The 20,733-nt window shown below is 33.8% G+C and overlaps 1 protein-coding gene across 1 annotated transcript in view; it reads right to left on the bottom strand.

The window, feature by feature from the left end:
- Positions 1 to 20,733, bottom strand: part of DPH6 (diphthamine biosynthesis 6) — a gene marked incomplete at both ends in the record, with an annotated part of 177,350 nt that overhangs the window by 20,314 nt on the left and 136,303 nt on the right. Inside the window, one exon of the mRNA XM_079700110.1 lies at positions 11,513 to 11,574. Coding sequence (XP_079556236.1) covers positions 11,513 to 11,574 — 62 coding nt within the window. The remainder of the gene's footprint in view (positions 1 to 11,512; positions 11,575 to 20,733) is intronic.

The raw sequence follows: 20,733 nt of genomic DNA, 5'->3' as shown, positions 1-20,733 counted from the left end.
AAAACTCAATTAAAAATTTTGAAGGTAAAATTGAGAAAGTCTCCCAGAAAGGGGAAAAATGATGTAGGTAAAAATTAAAAGACATCTAAATAATAGGAATTCAAAGAAGCAAAAACAAAGGGGAGGTTAACACCAGTGAAGTAATTCAAGGAAATTTCCCAGAACTGAAATTTTCAAGCTGAAAATTCTACCTGTCTCAGCACAATGGATAAAAATATGCACACCCAAGACACAGCACATAAGACTTTACAATTCTTGGGGCAATAGAAATATCTTACATACTCTTACAGAGAGATGGAGAGAGAAATAAATAAGGTTGCATACAAATAGTCAGGAATTAGAATGACTTTAGGCTTCTCAACAGCATATACCAAGCTGCAAGGGAATGAAGCAATACTATCAAGATCCAGAAGGGAAAATATTCCAAAAATAGAATTTATGACCTGCTGAAGAGCCAATCAAATGCAAGGAAAGAATGAAGACATTTATAGTTATGCACAGTGTCTCAAAACACTTACCTTCTGTGGACCATTTATTAAAATCTTATAGAGAATGTGCTTCACAAAAATGAGAATAAAACAAAGAAAAAGGTAGATGCTGGATCCAGGAAATGAGGGCTTCAACAAAGAAGAAAGGTAAAGGGGTCTCCAGGATTATGAGGAGATGATAGGATGACAGCCTTGTAACACAGAAGGAAACTGGCCCAGATTACATACAGGTCAGAGGGCCCTGGAAACGACTTCAGGAGGAGGAAACTGAGAAACTACTTAACATGTCTGAACATCTGGCTAAGAGACTAGAAAATTGGCAGTGAGTACAGTACTGAATTAGTGATTGGTACATGGAATACTAAATAAGTGAATAAAACAAGACAATTATTAATTCAAATGAAAAAATAAAAAGTTGTGCAGGAAAGGTTTATTACCAGAGTTTATTATCTAACTCAGCTGTGTTTTGAATTTTCATAGTTATCATAATTTAAACACTGACTAGTCATCCAACTGGAATTGCAATATAACTGTATGGGAAGATGGAATGAGGGAAAGAGTACACATATGTGATGGAGGCAAAGGGAGTAAAGGTAGCTAAATCTGTATAATCTAGAGTGAGAAGTAAACAAATAGTTCTAGAATTGGGGGAAATCATGAAGTAATACATAGACATAGAGGTAAAAATCAACTATAGGAGATGAAAGTGAAATGGTGAAATGAGTGAGAGGCAGGAAAGACTCAGAGGGTTGCTCCCCATGGCAAAGTTTGAAGGACCATTTGAGAGTATTAACTTTGACAAACATTGTAAGATATCACAAAATAGGAAGACTCTTAACAAACATTTAAATAACAGCCCAAAACCTTTAAAATTTGATGTAATTTTCATATTAAAATTCATCTCCTTTTTTTGAATAGTGAGAAAATAATCCTGGGGGAAAAAAAGCACAAAAGATAAAATGATTTTTAACTCCATTGTTCAGATGATAATTTTAGGAACCTGTAGAAATTTAAGAATCAATGACTAAAATGATTCCATAGTTAATTTAGAGTAATAAATGTATAAGCCTTGAAGTTGTTGTATTTTTTGACCCAGAAATTACATTCCTAGGGATTTATCTAAAGAAAGTAATAATCAGAAATGTACATGAAGATTTATTAGGAAAGATAATAATCACAAAATTATTTATAATTTAAAAATAAATAACATTATTTATAATTTAGAAAGAAATATTCCCAACAAGAGATAACTTGTTAAATTCACTATGCTATATTCATATGTAGAATATAAATATAATGGAATCTACACAGCCATTAATTAATGTATTTTCGAATAGATTTAGTTATGTGGGAAAATAAACACAGCATAATATTAGGAGAAAAAAAGGAAACAAACTGTATGTATAGTTGAACCAAATTATGTAAATACAATATGTACAAGTATTTAATGACATGAGCTTGTGTGTACAATGAACAGTGTGTGTACAATAAAACAACATGGAATCCACCAACATAGCAGTGTGCATCATGGGGCAGAAGAACTATGCTTTTTATTTGCTACCCTATACTTTATCATATCTCAAATTTTCAGCAATAGTCAGGTATTCTTATATTGTTTTTTTTTAAAATTCCCATTTATTTACCAGTGGGAAGAGGGACAGGGGGAGGGGCAACATAGGGGTGGGGAATTAAGAGCTACAAACTATTATGTATAAACTAAGCTATGGGGATATATTGTACAGCATAGGAAATATAGCCAATATTTCATAATAACTATAAATGGAGTGTAACCTTTAAAAATTGTGAATAACTATACTGCACACCTGTAACTTACATAATATTGTAAATCAACTATACTTCAATAAGGAATAAAAAATAAAAATTCCTGTTTATCTCTATTCTTTATCCCCATTTTTTTTCCTTATCACAGGCAAATATTTAAAAGTATTCCATGTGTATCTCTTGTCTATGTCCTTGAAAATGCATTATTTAAATGTATTTAAATGTATACTATATTTTTAATTTATCTCAATGTTGCCTTTATTCATTCAGCACTTTGCTGCCATTTGCACATTGAATATATTTGTTTAACTGTAAATCTGTAGTTTGTAAGGTGTGCCTACCACGTTTTAACTAAAAGCTCTCCCGGGAATGGCATCCATGTTGCCTCCAACAACCCCAACCCAACACCATCAAAACTAACCCTGCAAAGGACTAGTCTCACTCATGTCCCCTTAGGGACTGACAGGAGATTTGTTTCATCAAGGTGTATAGGGACATTTAATCTAGGTATTACAATATTGCCCTCTAGAATGGTAGTACCTGTCCACATTCTTAGAGGGGTTCTATAAATCCCCACCGGTCAACAACTGGCATTATCCAGCTTTCGCATTTTTGCCAAACTGGTACAAGTAACATCCCACTGTTGCTTTAATTTGTACTTCTCTGATACTAAATCAGTTTGAGCATCTCTTCCATCTGTATTAGGTTTTAAGACATTCTCTTCTGTATACTGTTTCTCCATAGCTTTTGCCATTTTTCTATTAGGATTGCTGCCTCACATGCTGATATATGCCAGTTAAAAATCCCTTGAGAGTTTTAAATGTGACCCCAATTATAGTGTCTACCCAGTTCTCTGTGTATTTTGTAAGGCAGAAAAGTTTCCAAATTATTCTTTAGTAATGGCAAATTTTACTCATAATAGTAAACACTGCTAACATTTAATAGTAAACATTGTTAACATTCTTTAGTAACGGCAAATTTTACTCGTAACAGTAAACACTGCTAACATTGCTAACATTTAACATTATAAATTTTACTCATAATAGTAAACACTGCTAACATTTAATAGTAAACATTGTTAACATTCTTTAGTAACGGCAAATTTTACTCGTAACAGTAAACACTGCTAACATTGCTAACATTTAACATTATAAATTTTACTCATAATAGTAAACATTGCTAACATTTAACATTGCCAGATGCTGAGCTAAGTACTTTATATATCATTTCATTATTATTACTTCCATTTTATATATGGGAAACTAACTAGATCAGTGTTTCAGGTAAGCAGTAGAGTCAGGGGTAGGATTCACACCTGGGCTCCTAGGTACAGAGGTAACTTGCTGATTGCTATCCCACACTGCCTCTTACCCTATGGGATCTGAATGAACTATGAAAGGACTCTTGCTCAAAGGTATCATCTTCTCTCCACAACTCCTGCCACCAACTTCTCTGTAATTCTCACAATTAAATATTAATTCCTGCATGGGAAATCATTGTAATATGCAAAAATTCCCTAACTTAAAAATATGAACTCTTGAATATAGCAATATATTCAAAGATTAATATATTAGCAAAATTGACATTACGGTTAATAAGTCATGTCAACCCACATTACACAGTACATAAAAAGTGGCTCAGGGGATCTGAGGCAGGTAAACACACTGGGCTCCTCTACCTAACCTCTTTCTCTCCCACCCCTGCAAGTTCAAAGGTTGTCTGTTTTCTCCCCTTCTTTTGGACTCCTTGACTATTCATGAGAGTTGTGCCAACAAGTTGAAAAATGAACATGTGGTTGATCTTTAAAATCACTTAATGAGGTTAATCACATTATTCATAAAGATAAGGAGACACAGGCATTCCTTAAAGTCTGATTTGTCTTAGAAAATGATGCAGAAGACGAGAGTCCTAGATAATAAGTTAAAAAAAAAACTTTCTAGGGCTTCCCTGGTGGCGCAGTGGTTGAGAGTCCGCCTGGCGATGCAGGGGACACGGGTTCGTGCCCTGGTCCGGGTAGGTCCCACGTGCCGTGGAGCGGCTGGGCCCGTGAGCCGTGGCAGCTGGGCCCGCGTGTCCGGAGCCTGTGCTCCGCAGCGGGAGAGGCCACAACAGTGAGAGGCCTGCATACTGCAAAAAAACAAAAACAACAAAAAAAAACTTTCTAAATTCAGAAAGAAGATAGAGTTTGACAAATGACTCATTCACCTTTTTTTTTTTTTGCGGTTCGCGGGCCTCTCACTGCTGTGGCCTCTCCCCTCTTCTCTTCCTTACATCTCATAGTCTTGTCTCTATTTCCATTCTATTCTCTCTGTGCTTCAGGTTGGATATTTTACATTGCCCTATCTTCCAGTTCTTTAATTGTCTATACAACTGTATCTAATTTATGGGTAAACTCATGTATTGTGTTCTTAGTTTTAGGTACTGTATTTTTAAGTTCCAGAATTCTGTTTGATTATTTTATATAGCTTTCAAATATCCCCTGAAATAGTTCATCTTCTCACCCAATGCCACAGTCATTTTAAAGTCTACATCTGATAATCTGATTAAATAGATTTCCTCTGGGACTGTTTCTATTTTGTGTTTTTTTCTTAGTTTCTGTTATCTTCTCAGGTCTCCTGATACGCTTGATAATTTTTGACTGCCTGCTGAAAACTGTATGTGAGATATTTTATATCTAAGGCTCTGAATCACGTTATTTTTCTCCAGAGAGAAATAGGCAATAAGAGTAGGATCAGATCACTTTAATCCACTCTAGGATTGATACGATTCAAAGTTGGATATAAGCATTTGCAAGGGCTGCACTATTTCTGGTTTGCCTTTATTCCTAAGTTAGAGTCCATGTAGGAATCCAGCTGAAAGCTTGGAGGGTTAAGCAGGTCCATTCCACTTTGGTTTGCCCTGAATTCTAATTTTTGTCTCCCTAGCCCTATGAAGCTGCTGAAAGTCCAAGTCAGCTTCTCAGCTGGAGTTTTCTCAGCTTCTTGGCCCTTCTGTAGCATTTTTGAATTAGAAGACGAGGCAACGTTCAGGGCTTCCATCCTCTCTAGAATTCTGGCCCCTCAAATTATTTCAGTTTTTGTAATTCTCTAATGCCTTCCAATATTAATTTGTTTTAATTTCATACCACTTTTCTAGTTGTTTGGATTGGGAGGGTTGATCTCATGCAAGTTATTCCACCATAACTGGAAATGGATTTCTTAAGTATCTATTAAAATTAAAAACATATATACTTTTGACCCAGCGCGTCCATTCTAGAATTTTATCCTATAGATAAACTCATACATGCCTAAAATTATATGTAGAGTAATGTTCATTCTAGCATTATTTGTAACAGCAAAAGACATGAAAGCGATCAGTAAAGAATAAAATCTATCAATAAAGAACAGGTTTTATGTTTATGTAATAGAACACAATGATGTGGAAACAAATGACCTGAATTTTCATGTGTTAAAATGGAAGATGGAGACTAATGTGCATAGTATACTCCAATTTAGGTTAAAGTGGATAAACACATGCATACATTTTTTACATATGCAAAAAAGTTTTTGACAAGATACCCTAGAGCAGAAAAGAGTTGTTGCTCTGGGAAAGGACAGAAAAACTGGAACTTGGAGTCAGTGGAATATTTTTCACTATATTTTATAGTATTTGAATTTATGTTTTTACATATTACATGCCTTAACTTTATAATAAACATTAAGAGAAAAATATTATATAGTGTGAGAAGTGCTACATACCAGGAGGCAAAGAGGAAAATGGCAGGCTCAAAAAAGACTTATTTAAGCAAGACAACCTCACAGTACTAAACTCTGAATTTAGACTTTAAGGACAAATTGGATTTAGTAGAGTGAAGGAGAGAGAAAGCATGCAGAGAAGGCGAGTAGAACATGGAGATTTAGTAGAGTGAAGGAGAGAGAAAGCATGCAGAGAAGGCAAGTAGAACATATGAGGGGATGCTCACTCTAGGGAAATCATCAACTATTCAAAGCTGATGAAGGGTAGGGTAGATGCTGGAGATTGTATACCTTACAAGCTTCACTCTTCCCCACGGACAGACTGTGCTGTGTTAGAAGTTTAAATTTTATTTTAAGACAATGGGGAGCAACTCAAAAGTTTGCTTTTTGAAATGAAAGTGTGATATGATCAGATTTGAATTCATATATATCATCATGGCAATATATGGACAATGGAAGCTCAAGGGGCAAGACAGGGAGGATACAGACTTGAAAAAGAAGATAGGGAAGCACTTTGCTATACAGTAGAAACTAACACAACATTGTAAAGCAACTATACTCCAATGAAAATTAATTAAAAAAAAAAAGAAGATAGGGAAGACTCTAATGTGGTGACATGAGGACAAAAAGGTACAGATAATACAATATTAGGAAGGTAGAATGAAAAGGACTTGGGGCCTTATTTATGAATAATGGAGTATGTGAAATGATTTTTTACAATTCATTTTTAATTTTTATTTTTTTGGGGGGCTTGGATACCTGAGGAAACAATGGGGCTTTTCACCATCAGGAAACATAAATATGGCATAGATGTCAGGAAAGAAATGTTTGGTTCTTCACAGTTGAGGCTGAGGTGCTTGAAGACACCTAAGAGAGAAAAGTGCCCAGTTGGTAGCTGAATACATGTCTTTTTTTTTTTAACTTTTTATTTTGTATTGGAGTATAGTTGATTAACAATGTTGCATTAGTTTCAGGTGTACATCATAGTGATTCAGTTATGCATATACATGTATCTATTCCCTGGTGGTCCAGAGGTTAAGACTCCACACTCCCACTGCAGGGGGCACGGGTTTGATCTCTGGTCAGAGAACAAGATCCCCATGCCACATGGCATGGCAAAATAAATAAATAAATAAATAACACATGTCTTAGGCACAGAAAGATGATGGAGAAATAGGCTTAACTGTCATAAGAATAAAATTGGTAGTTGAAGTCACGTAGATATTTAATATCACCACAGAAGGAAGGCTGTAGATGGAACCACAATATACAAGGGGTGCAGTATAATTGGAAGCCCCAAGAGGAAGCTAAGAAAGTATTCAGAAATTCAGGAGTGAGTGGAAGGTATACACTACAAGAGATTAATTCCTTCAGGTAAAATGGAGAAAACCTTATGGGAAGACTGGTGAGCATCTGAGACTGATAGACGGTCAAAGGACAGAGAAAATGGAAAGGAGTAAGGTCCCAGTGGAGTAAGAAATATCAGGAGGTCCAAGGGAACAGGAGTAGAAATCAGTCCAAGAGACCAGAGCATAAGATTCCTGGACGTGGGAGGAGAGGGTGGTAAATATCAGCCTAGAGAAGTAGGTTAAAACCAGATAAAAGAGGGCCTTAAAGTATATACTAAGCATTTTGGACTTTGTTCTATAGCAAATGGGAGTCATCAAAAGCTGTAGAGCAAGGAGTGACAGATTCATAAGTGAGTCATATGCTAATCTTTCATTTCCATAAATGAATGTTTGATTTGCATAAAATAAATAAAATTCTGCTTTATATCTCTCCCTCCCAACACACAAACAAGGCATACACTCTTTCAGAGAAATCTAGAAAGATAGGACCTGAAGTATGTTGTTTGGTATTGAGGAACTAGAAGATTATACATTTGATCATTATGTCAAAATTACCTTGTGCTTATTTAAAGGTCAAATTTCTGGTCCTTCAAAACTGAAATTTCTTGGAACGGGAAAAGAGTATAGGCATTTTTAACAAGGTTCCCAGTTTTCCTCTCAGGTCTGAAAACAATAGCAGATTGTAAACTCCTCAAGAACAAGGATCTTGTTTACTTAATTCGTCATGTATATTTAGTGCTCACCACAGCATCTGTCACATAACAGGTCCTCAATAAATGTTAAATAATTTAAAGATGAGAGCGATGAATGAACAGACAGAACAAATGAATGAAAGAACTAAAGAACTCATGTTTTTGCCAAAATCTTGGTAATATTATTGGAGCTTACATTCTAGTGGCGTAAGGAGAGAGGCAACAGAAAATATACATGTAGACAGATAAACAAATAAAATAATTTGAGGAGACCTACTTTAGCTGGGGTAGTCAGGGAGAGCTTTTGAGCTGAGGAAGTAGCATTTGAGCTGTCACATTATGAGAAAGCATTAACCATGTGATGGTCTGAGGAAAAAAAAACTTCAAGCAGAGGAAAGTCTTAAGGAGAAAAAGGGTAAATAAAGTGTGCTTAAGTAATAAAAAGAGGCATATGTGGCTATGGCTCAGTGAGTGAGTTAGAGACTGGGAGAAAACGAGATTGATAAAATGCTCATCATACAGGGTCTCAGTGGTTGTGATCTCACAGGAGTTTGGATGTTATTCTAATTGAAATGAAAAACCACTGAAACTTTAAACAAAATAGTGATATATCTGATTTACACTTAAAAAAACACTCTGGCATCTGTATGAATAATGGATCATAGCAGGGCAATGACAGAAGTAAGCAGACCAGTTGTGGGTTGATGGAGTATTCCAGATAAGAGATGATTATGGCCTGGTGGTAGGAGCAGAGGCAGTGAGAAGTGCTTGGATTTGGAATATATTCTGGAGACAGAATAGACAAGATCATGTTAATGGGTTGGATAGAGTAGGTGAGGGAGAGGAGTGTAAAGAATTTGGATTTTAGCCTGTAGGCAATGGGGACTCATGTAAAGTTTTGAAGTGAGTGACACAATTACAGTAGAATATATTCAAACAATGATTTTGAGGCAGTAGCAAAATAAATTCTTTGAGAAATAAAATGGAAAATAGAGGCAAATTTGAAGGTATCAGTAATACTCTAGGCTTGAAGTGACAGGCATCTGAATTAAGGCAATGACAAAGGGAATGGCAAAAAGTGATGGATATAAAGGCCACAATCAAGTTTGTAGAGATTTAATTTGCAGTGCCTTTGGGCACTAGAATTTAGCAGAGAAATCTAGGCTAGAAATATTTGGGAGTTATCAGAATAGAGCTAGTAATGAAAGCCATGTGAGTGACTGAGATCACCCAGGAAAAGTCTGTAGACTGAAAATGGAGACTAGAATAGGAACTAGCAAAAGAGACTAAGAGTGTCCAGAAGCAAAGGAGAAAACCTAGGAAAGTGTGGCATCACGAATGCCGGTATAAGCATTTCAAGAAGAAATGTTTATAACTGTCAAATAAGGACTGAGAAGTGTCTGTTGGGTTTGGTAAAACTGGAGATCATGGGTGATCTTGATCAGAGCTGTACCCATTTAGAGGTGGAAAAAGAAGTAAGATGCTAGGTATATGAGGCGTCTGAGACGCGAGGAAGTACTATGAATACAGATAACACTTCTGAAATTTTTGGTTTTGAAGCAAAGAATAAAGAGAAGTGGCTAGAGAAATAACTAGAGAAGAGGGAGGGAATCTTTAGGATGGGAGAGATGGTGGCATGTTTCAACAGTGATGTGAAGGAGACCATAAAGAGAGAGAGGAGGAAGATACTGGAGGGGAAGGGTTGATTGCAAGGTCTCTAAGAAGGTAGATGCTAATGGGATCTAGAGCACAGAGAGTAGATTAGCCATAGACAGGATGAAGGACACTTCTCCCCATCACAGCAAGTAAGGATAGGTGTAAGTGCATATCAGTTAGAAGGAGTGGTGCTCAGAGGTGGAGGGATTCCCAGGATGATGATTTCTATTTTTTCTGTGAAGGAAGAAACAAGTCATCCTCTCATTGCGGGGAGAAAAAATGAAGGGATTAGAAATTTGAGGAGCAGAGAAGGAATAAAATGACCATTATAGAGAATGGGTAGATTATTTTTCTAATGAAATGTAAGATTTCCAGGTCATGTGAGGAACTTGCTGAAGTTGAATAAAATAATTTCTGCATTTTTGTGTTTAAACATATATGATAACATACAGGTTCATTCACAATCAACATCATGGCAATCCTAAAACTTCACTTAACCTTTTCTACAAAGAATCTCTACATGCTTGAAACCTGAACTCACTTCAAATTTTAGAAGCAGCTTACAAAAGCTCTTTTGCCAAAGCTCCAGTCTCCCATTTCCAAAGTTCTCTTTCTTTCACCCTCATAAATTTAATTTCATTATTTATCTACACATTGTTTTTGCAGAAACAAAATTTAGTCTGATGGTAGTGGATAGATGTGAACATAGATATGTTGGCCACAGAACAAACTGCTGTGAGAAGAGTCCTATCAGAAGGGCAGGGAAAGCAATCATGTCCATTAGATAGACTTAAATAAATGACACCAAATTATCTAGAAATCAAATATAATTTGTCACAATTATATAAGCATTGCATTTTAATTTTAATCATTACTATTTCCCTGGCACATATTAGATGCTTAATAATGCTTAATAAAAGAAGGAATTAGCATTTTAGGGATTTCTAGGCATTTGGTACATATTGATAAGCCATAAAATAATCAAGTACAAATAAGTCTGAAAGAAAATGTGAAATCTATAGTTAGTGAAGAGTACACCTGCTAACAGTTCATATTACAGCAACGGTATTAACAATGTCCAGAGACAATTTTGATGAAGAACATGGAGGGGAAAATGATAATAGAGGAGTTCACTTCTGTCACAGAAGTAGGGTGATTTTCTTTTTTCTACCATGATTGTAGAATAAAAAAAATTCTAATAATTACACTATTCTAGCTAATTTAGCATAGTCATACTAATCATAACATTTGACCCCAATTCTAATAAAATATAATACAATTAATAGAAAAGAGTAAAAATAACAAAACCTTTCTTTAATATTTAGAACATATTCAGGATTTGACAATGATAAGGGTTAAACAATTGTAATTTGAAGCTTTGGGATAATTTATTTACTACTCTGCAAATTAATTTCCTAATTGGTAAAAAAGAAGAGGTTAGATTAGATAATCTCTAAAGGAAGTTTCCACTCACATTTCTAATGGAAATGCACCTGATCAGGTACTGATGGAGACTATCAGGTACTGTATAGTACTTAACAATGTCGATTTTAATAAAAGTAAACTTCTTGACAGAACAATTTCCTTTTAGGTATAGCTTACTCTTTCAGTGAGCTCAACGAGCTGATATAACTTTTGTAATTAATTTTAAACATACTTTCATATCCACTAGAGGTTTAATTTTTTCATAAAACTGTATCATCAATGTATCTGAGTTTTTCTAAAAATTGCTTTTATAATCATTATATCATGGCATTGTTTATTTTCCTGCTTTAGATGCCTATATTTTGAGAAATAGTATAAATTCTTACCTCTAAGAGATAAGGCTCCATTTGGTCCAGGGTTTTTCCAAGATGCTTATCTGGATCTAAACCTGCCAAGAAAGGTTAAATTTTTTTCAGATAACAATTAAAATGGAGGTTTAAAGACACGTTTCCCTTCCCTTGGCTCCTCCTTGCCTAGGAAACCAGTGTATGTGTATTTTAAGGCAAAATGTACCTTACTAGTACTTACTTTTCTATTGCCCTTGGGTAACTGGTTTTCTTGCTCCTGAAAAATAAGTTTCATTCCAATTCATTTCAATTGCACTTCATCAACTACCAGACGCATTGTTTCAATCCCTTTTTCATTTTTGAGGAATTGTAATTAGGATGGAAAAAAAGTATCATTTCAAAGATATGAAATTTAAATCCTTGGTATTTTAATTATTATTATTTTTTTTTACTCATGGACAACAGCGAGAATTTTCTGACATTTCTATTTTATCTGTTTCAAACTTCTTATTTGGAGAATAAAAGTAGAAAATAAAAGAGTCGTAAACTGTATGCCTATATAATTAATTCACTTAGTAGCATATGGACACAAATAATTGTATTACCAAATTAAATGACAGCTCATTTCAATGACCACTGGTGTGACAGCGTTTTCCAAGAAAAAATAGAAACACTCTGAAAAATCATTATAGTACCAATAGCATTTGCATAATCTCTGATACAGATGTCCAACTGATATAATAGCAGAGTTTATGTGGGTTATGGGGTATAGGTAGACTACTGTGGACAACAGGAACTCTTCCCACATGCCAAAACTAACCTGCCAGGAAAAAAATCACATGCCACAAGTCAGCTATGAAAGGAATGAATTCATTTTGGATATTTACATCCATAATACATGTATTAGCTTAGGTTCATTTAAATAGGCTATTTTTATTTATTATTGGTTTAAACTAATCCGCTTATTAATTATACAAACTGAGTGATAATTTTCTTTTTCTAGTCAAATGCCTTCTTTGTAACATGGTATTTCTTATAATCACATACAGAATAATAAAAGGGAAGTCAGATAAAGATTAAGGATTCTTCTCCTACTGATATTAAATTACATTAATCCCAAAGGAAACAACTCAGACTACTAGCACTAGATGGATTATTTGACTCCTTTCACAGCAATCTTATTCTCAAGATGCATTCATTAAAGTCAAAATTTCAATTGGCTGGGTAAACACTTGATGAACTAATTGTTGACTTTGTCCAGTTCCTTTATTCCTGTCAACCCTTGCAACCTTTGCAATTCAATGTTTAAAATGAGTAGGTAAATAAAATATTTGAGACAAGCATCTATGTAATCACCATCCAGATTTAATAAGCATTAACATCTTGCCCCATTTCCTCCACAACTTTTCTTTCAACACCATCAACATAATAGAATCTCACAGTATATCTACCCTTAATCAATCTATTTTCCCTAGCCTTCAGTCTTTTGAAGTTGGTATGTTATTTCCCAACTATGCTTTTATAATTTTATTACAAATGTACATATCCAAAACAATATTTGTTATTGTTCATGTATATCAAATTTTAACACGAATGATAACTTTTTACTTGTTTTTTTCAATTCACATTGTTAATGAGATTTACTTATAGTAATTACTATGGCTCTGGTCCATCCATTTTTACTGTTGTATTGTATTCCATTATATGGATATATCAGAATTTACTTATCCATCTTCCAATAGATGCACAGTTGGGCACTGACTTATTTCTAATGTCTGTTTTGTCACTAGTAAGTACTTTCTATGCTGCAGTAAATATGCTTTTATGTGAAATTACTATTGCAATATGATAGAGGAGAAAAAATATATTTAATTGCTATTTTATATATACATATATACATATATACATATACATATAATCTTCAAGTCCATTATATAATGCCAAATTGCTCTCCAAAGCAGTATTGTCATCAAGGAAATAGAATTCTTATTTCCCATAAGGTGAAAATAATTAATGTTGTCAGATTTTTCATCTTTGCCAATCTGAGTTATATAGACATATAAAAAATGTTTTGGATACTTGTTTTAATTTTCATCTTCTGATTACTATTAAAAGTAAGCACTTTTTCATATTTCATTGCCCATTCATTCAGGGTTTCACTTCTGTGAATTGCTTATTAAAATCATTTGCCTATTTTTAACGTTTTTTGACGATTCATAGTTCTTGATATACTCTGAATGCTAATCCTTCATCATTATGGGAACGGTAAATATCTTCCTAATATCTTCTAAATATCTTCCTAATCTGTGTCATTACATTTTTTTTATTGAGGGAGGGTCTCCTGATAAACATAAACTTTTTAACCTTATAGTAGTCAAAAGAATTGTTATTTAAAAATGTTTTTCCTTTGTATTGTAATAAATGATGCCCATGGTCATCATGTTAGTCTCATATTTTCATTTCAAAGTTTTAAATTTTTGCTATTCACATTTAGATATTCAATCCATGTAGAATTTACTTTCAGTTATCATAGATATAGTGTTATAACTGTATCTCTTATTTATGGGTAGGTACTGTTTATGGAATCCCTTCTCTATTGATGTATATGCCACCTCTGCCAAACAACATTTCCATACATATGGAAATCTGTGTCATGTTGCCTACAACTTACTTTAAAATATTTCAGCATATCCAGTGAAATATACAAGTGTCTGTTTTAATCTACACTCAGAGATGGTTATTTGGCAATTAAAGGACTCTAATCAGAACCCATAACTCCAACGGCTATAACTTCTAGTGGTACAATTATCTTTATCTTAGACTAGCAAGAGAAAGTTTGCTAATTAACATGTCTGTTAGAAATGATTTTTCCTTGTGAAATTTATTTTAAAAAAATATATATAGATTATATAGTACTATGTGCAAGGCACTGTTATAAGTGCTCTGCAAATATTAACTGAATTCTCATAACAATCCAATAAGTGGTATTATAATTATCCCTATTTAATATGTGAGAAAATTGAGGCACAGAGAAGTTTAGTGACTCTCTAAGATCACCCACTACCAAGAGATAAAAATGAAAATTCAAACCTAGGCAGTCTGGCTATACAGTCCAGGCTTTCAATTGCCAGACTATGTTGCTTCTCTATGTTGGATTAAGGATGTTTCCATCTATACTTCATTTGCTAAGATTTCTTCGCTGTTCTCATGATCATACTTGCTAATTCTGCTGTTTTATAGCATGAACAGACACCAAATTTTATACATACTTTGTCTATATCTACTGAGATGTGTTCTCTAACATCTTCACCAATACTAGATATTATTAAATTTAAAACTTTTGCTATTTTGATAGGAAAAAATGTTATTTATCCCCTTGGTATTTTTATTTGCATATCTTTACTCTTGTATGATTGAGGTGGAACATGTTCTTCAGAAATTTGTGGCCAGATCTGTAACTTTTTTTTTTTTACGGTGAAAATGACTATTTTTCTAATAGACCATTCATCTTCTTTTCTTAATAATACTGAAACACTTCTAAACCAAGGCCATTTATTTTATGAATTCACATAAGGCAGAATACTTTATTGGATTGGTCTTTTATTTTTGATGGATCTTGTCATGTATCTGGCAACTTGGGGAGTCTCATTAAGGTGCCAGCTTTTTGTTGTTTTTAATATTTTCTCCACTTTTCAATTTCATAAATTTTACTCTTACTTTTGTCACTTCCTTACTTCTGCTTTCTTTGTGTTCATTCAATAGCTTATTTATTTCTAGCTTCTTGATTTGAATGCTTGACTCATTTATATTTACACATTTCTTACTTTTTAAATAGGAAGATTTAAAGTACCAATTTAGCTGCATCCCAGAAGATTTGAAAGTGACACATTTGTCATTCTGTTTTCAATATTTTGTCATTTTTATTGTTATTTAAGATTACTCTTGTAAGTGTCAAAACATGTTTGTTTACTTTCACTACTTTTTGTTGTCTTCTAACTTAATTGCATATGGTCAAGACTGTAGTCTTTATATGATAATTCTTCAAAATTTGGTGAAGCTCGTTTGTGACTTATAGATGATTAAATTTTATAAATGCCCCATTTGTGCTTGGAAAGTGGATCTGCTGAAAGCAAAGTAAGATTTTATACCTAAACATAAAAAATCATGATCTTGTTAATTCTGCTGTTCATATCTTTTATGACCTTACTAATACTTGGTTTCCATGAACCATCAGTTTCAAATAAAGGGGTGGTTAAAACTTCCCATTATGATTTTGGTTTTAATAATTTCTTATAATTGAAAGTTTTGTTTTATACATTTGAGAGGTGTGTTGTTATGGACACAAATTCATAATTTCTAAAACTTCTTGGGAGGATTATTCCTTTATCAAGATGTAGTGAGCTTTTCATCTCCACATATGACTTTTATCATATCTTCTATTTATCAACATTACAACACCAGCTTTCTTTTGTTAACGTTTTTCTGACATACATATAACTGGGTTTTGAAATTTTTTATCCTATCTTATAAATACAAATTCAAAGAATTGATTTTAAATATTTTATATTTTTTATATTTTACAATTTTTTTTTGGTCTGGACCTGTTTCCATCACCTTATTGTGCACTTTTTGTTACATTAAACTTTATATATATATATTTTTTCCTTTGCCACTTTCTGCCTCATACTGGATCAAAAAGGATATTTTGTCTGTTTGTTTTCTCTGCTGATTAGAAAGCTGTAGACTATATATGTCAATCCCAATCTCCCAATATATATACACTATTGATATTATGTATAAAATAGATAACTAATGAGAACCTACTGTACAGCACAGGGAACTCTACTCAGTGCTCTGTGGTGACCTAAAGGAGAAGGAAATCCAAAAAAGAGGGGATATATGTATACGTATAGCTGATTCACTTTGCTGTATAGCAGAAACGAATACAACATTGTAAAGCAACTATACTCCAATAAAATTTTTTTTTAAAATGTCATCCTCGTCTTCCCTGGTGATGCAGTGGTTGAGAGTCCGCATGCCGACGCAGGGGACGCGGGTTTGTGCCCTGGTCCGGGAGGATCCCACGTGCCGCGGAGCGGCTGGGCCCGTGGGCCATGGCCGCTGAGCCTGCGCGTCCGGAGCCTGTGCTCCGCAACGGGAGAGGCCACAACAGTGAGAGGCCCGCGTACCTCAAAAAACAAAAAAAAACAAAACAAACAAACAAACAAAATGTTATCCTTTTCATCGGTCTCATCTTAGTACAGTGCCTGGAACACTTTCAAGTGTAAGCTTTCAAGAAATTTTTAGTGAATAAATGCATGTTAATCTGAAAAATAAAAAAAAGAAAGCTGTAGACTGAATTTCTACTCTTCCAGTAATCATTTGTAATTTTTAACATTCATTCAAAACCACAGTATTTAAGTCTAAAGTATTAAATATCTAAGAATTTATGAACCGTAGAATATAAATCTAAGAATTTATGTTTAGCATTTTTTTTTCTTTTTAGCCACACCACGCAGCTTACAAGATCTTCGTTCCCCCACCAGGGATTGAACCCACACCCTCAGCACTGAAAGCCCAGCGACCTGACCACTGGACCGCCAGGGAATTCCATTTAGCAACTTTTTGACCAAAACAAGTTAGCATGTTTTTAACTAGACACTAAATAAGTTTTACCATTTAAGTTGTTATCACTGTGTTAAATTTTAGTTCCATCATTTTGGGCAAGAAAATGTAAGCTTATGAACACATTTTACAGTGTCTGTGCTCACCATTGTTTGTCATTCATTTCTCCCGGAATTCAATTTATTTCTGACTTAAGTCCAATCTTTATTTTTTCACTGAAGATCTGTGAGTGGTAAACTCTCCTAGTTTTTACCTGTCTGATAATGTCTATTTTGCTATCTCCACCACTTAACAGTTTAGTTGTAATATATTATTACTTCTTTAGGCTTTAGTTGTTCTTAATGAGATTTACGCTGTCAAACAGGGGTTCTCATATAAGGAATCTTCATCTTCTCTGTGCTAGACAGTACAATTTTCAGTTTACCTATGACATTCTATAATTTTAACACAAAGTATCTATTTTTATTTACACTGCACAGCACCTAATATGCACTCTCAATTCCAAAACTCATCTTTCTTCGAACCTAAAAAGTTTTCAGCCATTATATCTGTAAATACTGTTTTTCTGCCTTCTATTTTTTTCTGAAACATCTATTACACAAATACTGCTATCTTCCTATCTATCCCCCATATTTGTAAGTTGCTCTTTCAATGTTGTCTTCTGGGTGAATTATTTTTTTCTGCTTCACTCATTCTGTCTTTGACTTGGTTCATCTAGAGTTTATTCTGCCCACTATTTTGCTTTTTAAATGACTCTGTGTTTCACCCCAAATTTCGAATTGTTTACTTTTCACATCATACTGTTGCTATTTCATTTTGAGTGATTTATTTTTCTAATTGACTGCTTTTTCTTTAATGGATGTCTTATTTTTATCTCTTTGAGGTTCTCCCTCAGAGGGGGCACTTTCAGTCTGTTTCCCCACAGGACTGTGACCTCCCAATTGCTTTTGCTTATTTCCTGACCCTTTGTATTACAGTCCCACAGCTTCATTTCTGAATTATTTTGTATGTCTATTCATTCTTAATTCACAGAGATGTTTATAATGCTTTCCAGCACAGCTCTTTCATACTTTTCCTTCATATATTCATCTATTACTGCCATGGTTTGGGGTGGAAATTTGGAAAACTCAAAGCAAGAATGTACAAGGCCAGCATGGCAGGAAGTCATTTTTTAGCCGCCCTTCCAATTCCTTGATTCTCATATATACTGGGCACATAGCACATGCATATCACCTTAGCAGTTAGCATCAGGCTACACATCATTAAAATCATTTAAAAAGTCTCTCATGATTGAACCTAAGAATTTATGTTTTGTGTTCTCTATAAGGGTTTGGGAGTAAATAAATGCCTATCTAAAAGGCATGAAAAGGAATTTAAGAGCATGTGATTTTATACAGGTAGGCAATGAAAGATCAAGCCAACAATCTTTCCATTTTCCTTGCAGCCTTTTAATTCATTGCAAAATCATCATGCCCCAGTTCTGAACTGTTAAAGTAGAGAAATAGCTGTAATATCTCATTTCAAAGATGGCTGCATTCCATGATGTAGCAGTAAAGTAATTTGGCTTGCCTTTAGATAAGACGGTCAGTAAAATATGTAAACATAAGTCACATTGGGCACATTTTTTCCACATGAATCTGTATTCATCACAGAAGTACACCCTGGTAAAAAGGTTTTTGTGTATTCATAGAAATATTTTAAATTTATTTATTCCTAGGATAAGCACTGAAAATTCTATGGAGCTAAAACAATTAGAATAAATAGAAATTTAAAACTTTAAGGAAGATTTTCAAATATTTTTCTGAAACACATTATAGATCATTTCACTAGGAGATTATTGTAAAACTATAAAATAGCTAAAATAAAAGAGTTACATTTTTTCTCAGAGTTAATAATGAAATAAGCTGCATGTATGAGTCATTATAGTTTGGTAATACAGTCTGCACCATGTTTGGTGAGGATGAGATGCTGTTACGAGTCATGGTCTGACAATTTAGATCTTTTACACAGGGCAGGCCAATCAGTAAGGATATTTCACATACACACATCAATAGATGATCCCAATGGACGTGTAAAACCAAGGAAATGCGGGAACTGAGAAACAAACAATTTTGACACATTGTAAATTTATCAGAGGTTATGTCTGGTGATTTTGGTAGGCATCTTCGCATAAACAATGATTTAGGAGTTCTTATCTCATGAGATGATACTATTTAAATAGACTATAATTCTTTTCCAAAAAAATGTCTAAGTTTTAATAATGAAACTGCTTGGCTAGATTCCATACAATAATGTACATATTGTTCTGAATGAATCTTTCTACTTTAAATCAACACTGTATATAATACATATTTGGGTAAGGCTAACATGTTCTACTGTAGTTGGTAATGACTACTCAAGTGCTTTTCTCCTGATGCTGGTTACCCTGTGCAAGTGCAATCTGTCTTTGCTTCCATTTTTCTGTTCATTAGAAAGTGACAAGTCATTGGGGACCTCACGATCACTGCCCATAAGACGTGCATTTCAAATTGTTTTTATAAAATATCTCCTTGGATAAGATCCAGAGACTCCTAGCAATTCAAGCTCCTCTCCTTGAGAAATCAATGGCCTGAAGCCACCCTGATCTCCGAGATCTCTTCTAAATTGGTATACTATTACACGTGGGATGATATTAGTCAGGGATGTGGTAGGAAGATTATTCATCCTACCCTAGAATACACTCAGATATGGAACTTTTCTCAAGAAATTTTTTACTGCCTAAAACACTGATGTTTCCATAAATATTAGACTATATGCAAATGAAAACTCTTTGTAACTTATTTTTATAAATATAATGGATTGAATATTTAATTTTATTACACTTACACATTTTTTCACAAGTTTCTTCATTTAGAAACATCTTAGCATTGCATGTACAACCTGTATGATATTTAATTTCTCTAAATGGAATAAGACAATTATTAAGATAATTTTAAAACAAGCATCTGGAGAAACAGATCAGTTTAACATTAAAAAAAACCCTGTTAGCTTATCTATAATTATGAAGCCCAAAGATGTTAATCTTTACCTCATGTATTTTGGTTTTGGTATTTTCTAACTAGATTATATGCACAGAAAATTCTGACACTGCAGATCCTTCATAATTGAGAATGGAAAGTCAGGGTCAGATTAGTATCAATAAAATATATTTATCATTGGATTTATGCTTTAAGTGCTTTAGAGAGAAATATTTTACATAATAAAGTCAATGTTTGAGTTAAAATTTAACACAAAGCTTAGACAAAATAAATAACTTCTCAGTTTAATTTACTTGTTTTATCAACAAGTATCCAATTATATTTTTAAACTCAACTAAAGAAAGATGCTAATATACCAATATATTTGCTCTCAAATGATTCTACTATATGGAACCACTTTGGAGTACATGAATATATAACACACCTCAGTAACTTTAAAATCCATCTTACGTATTCATTTTATTTTCAATTTTTAAACAGTAGCTATTTAACTGGTAAATGCAGCCAGTCCAAAGGCATAATCTTCTCTTTCTTTGAATAAATGCTAGTATCTAGACCCAATACAATTTCAATACAATTTGAAAATCTCTATCCTAATCTTTGTAATGTCTTCATTCC

This window comes from Hyperoodon ampullatus (genome assembly GCF_949752795.1).
Source record: "Hyperoodon ampullatus genome assembly, chromosome: 3".
Classification (NCBI taxonomy): domain Eukaryota; kingdom Metazoa; phylum Chordata; class Mammalia; order Artiodactyla; family Ziphiidae; genus Hyperoodon; species Hyperoodon ampullatus.
This window is presented reverse-complemented; position numbering and strand designations above follow the sequence as displayed.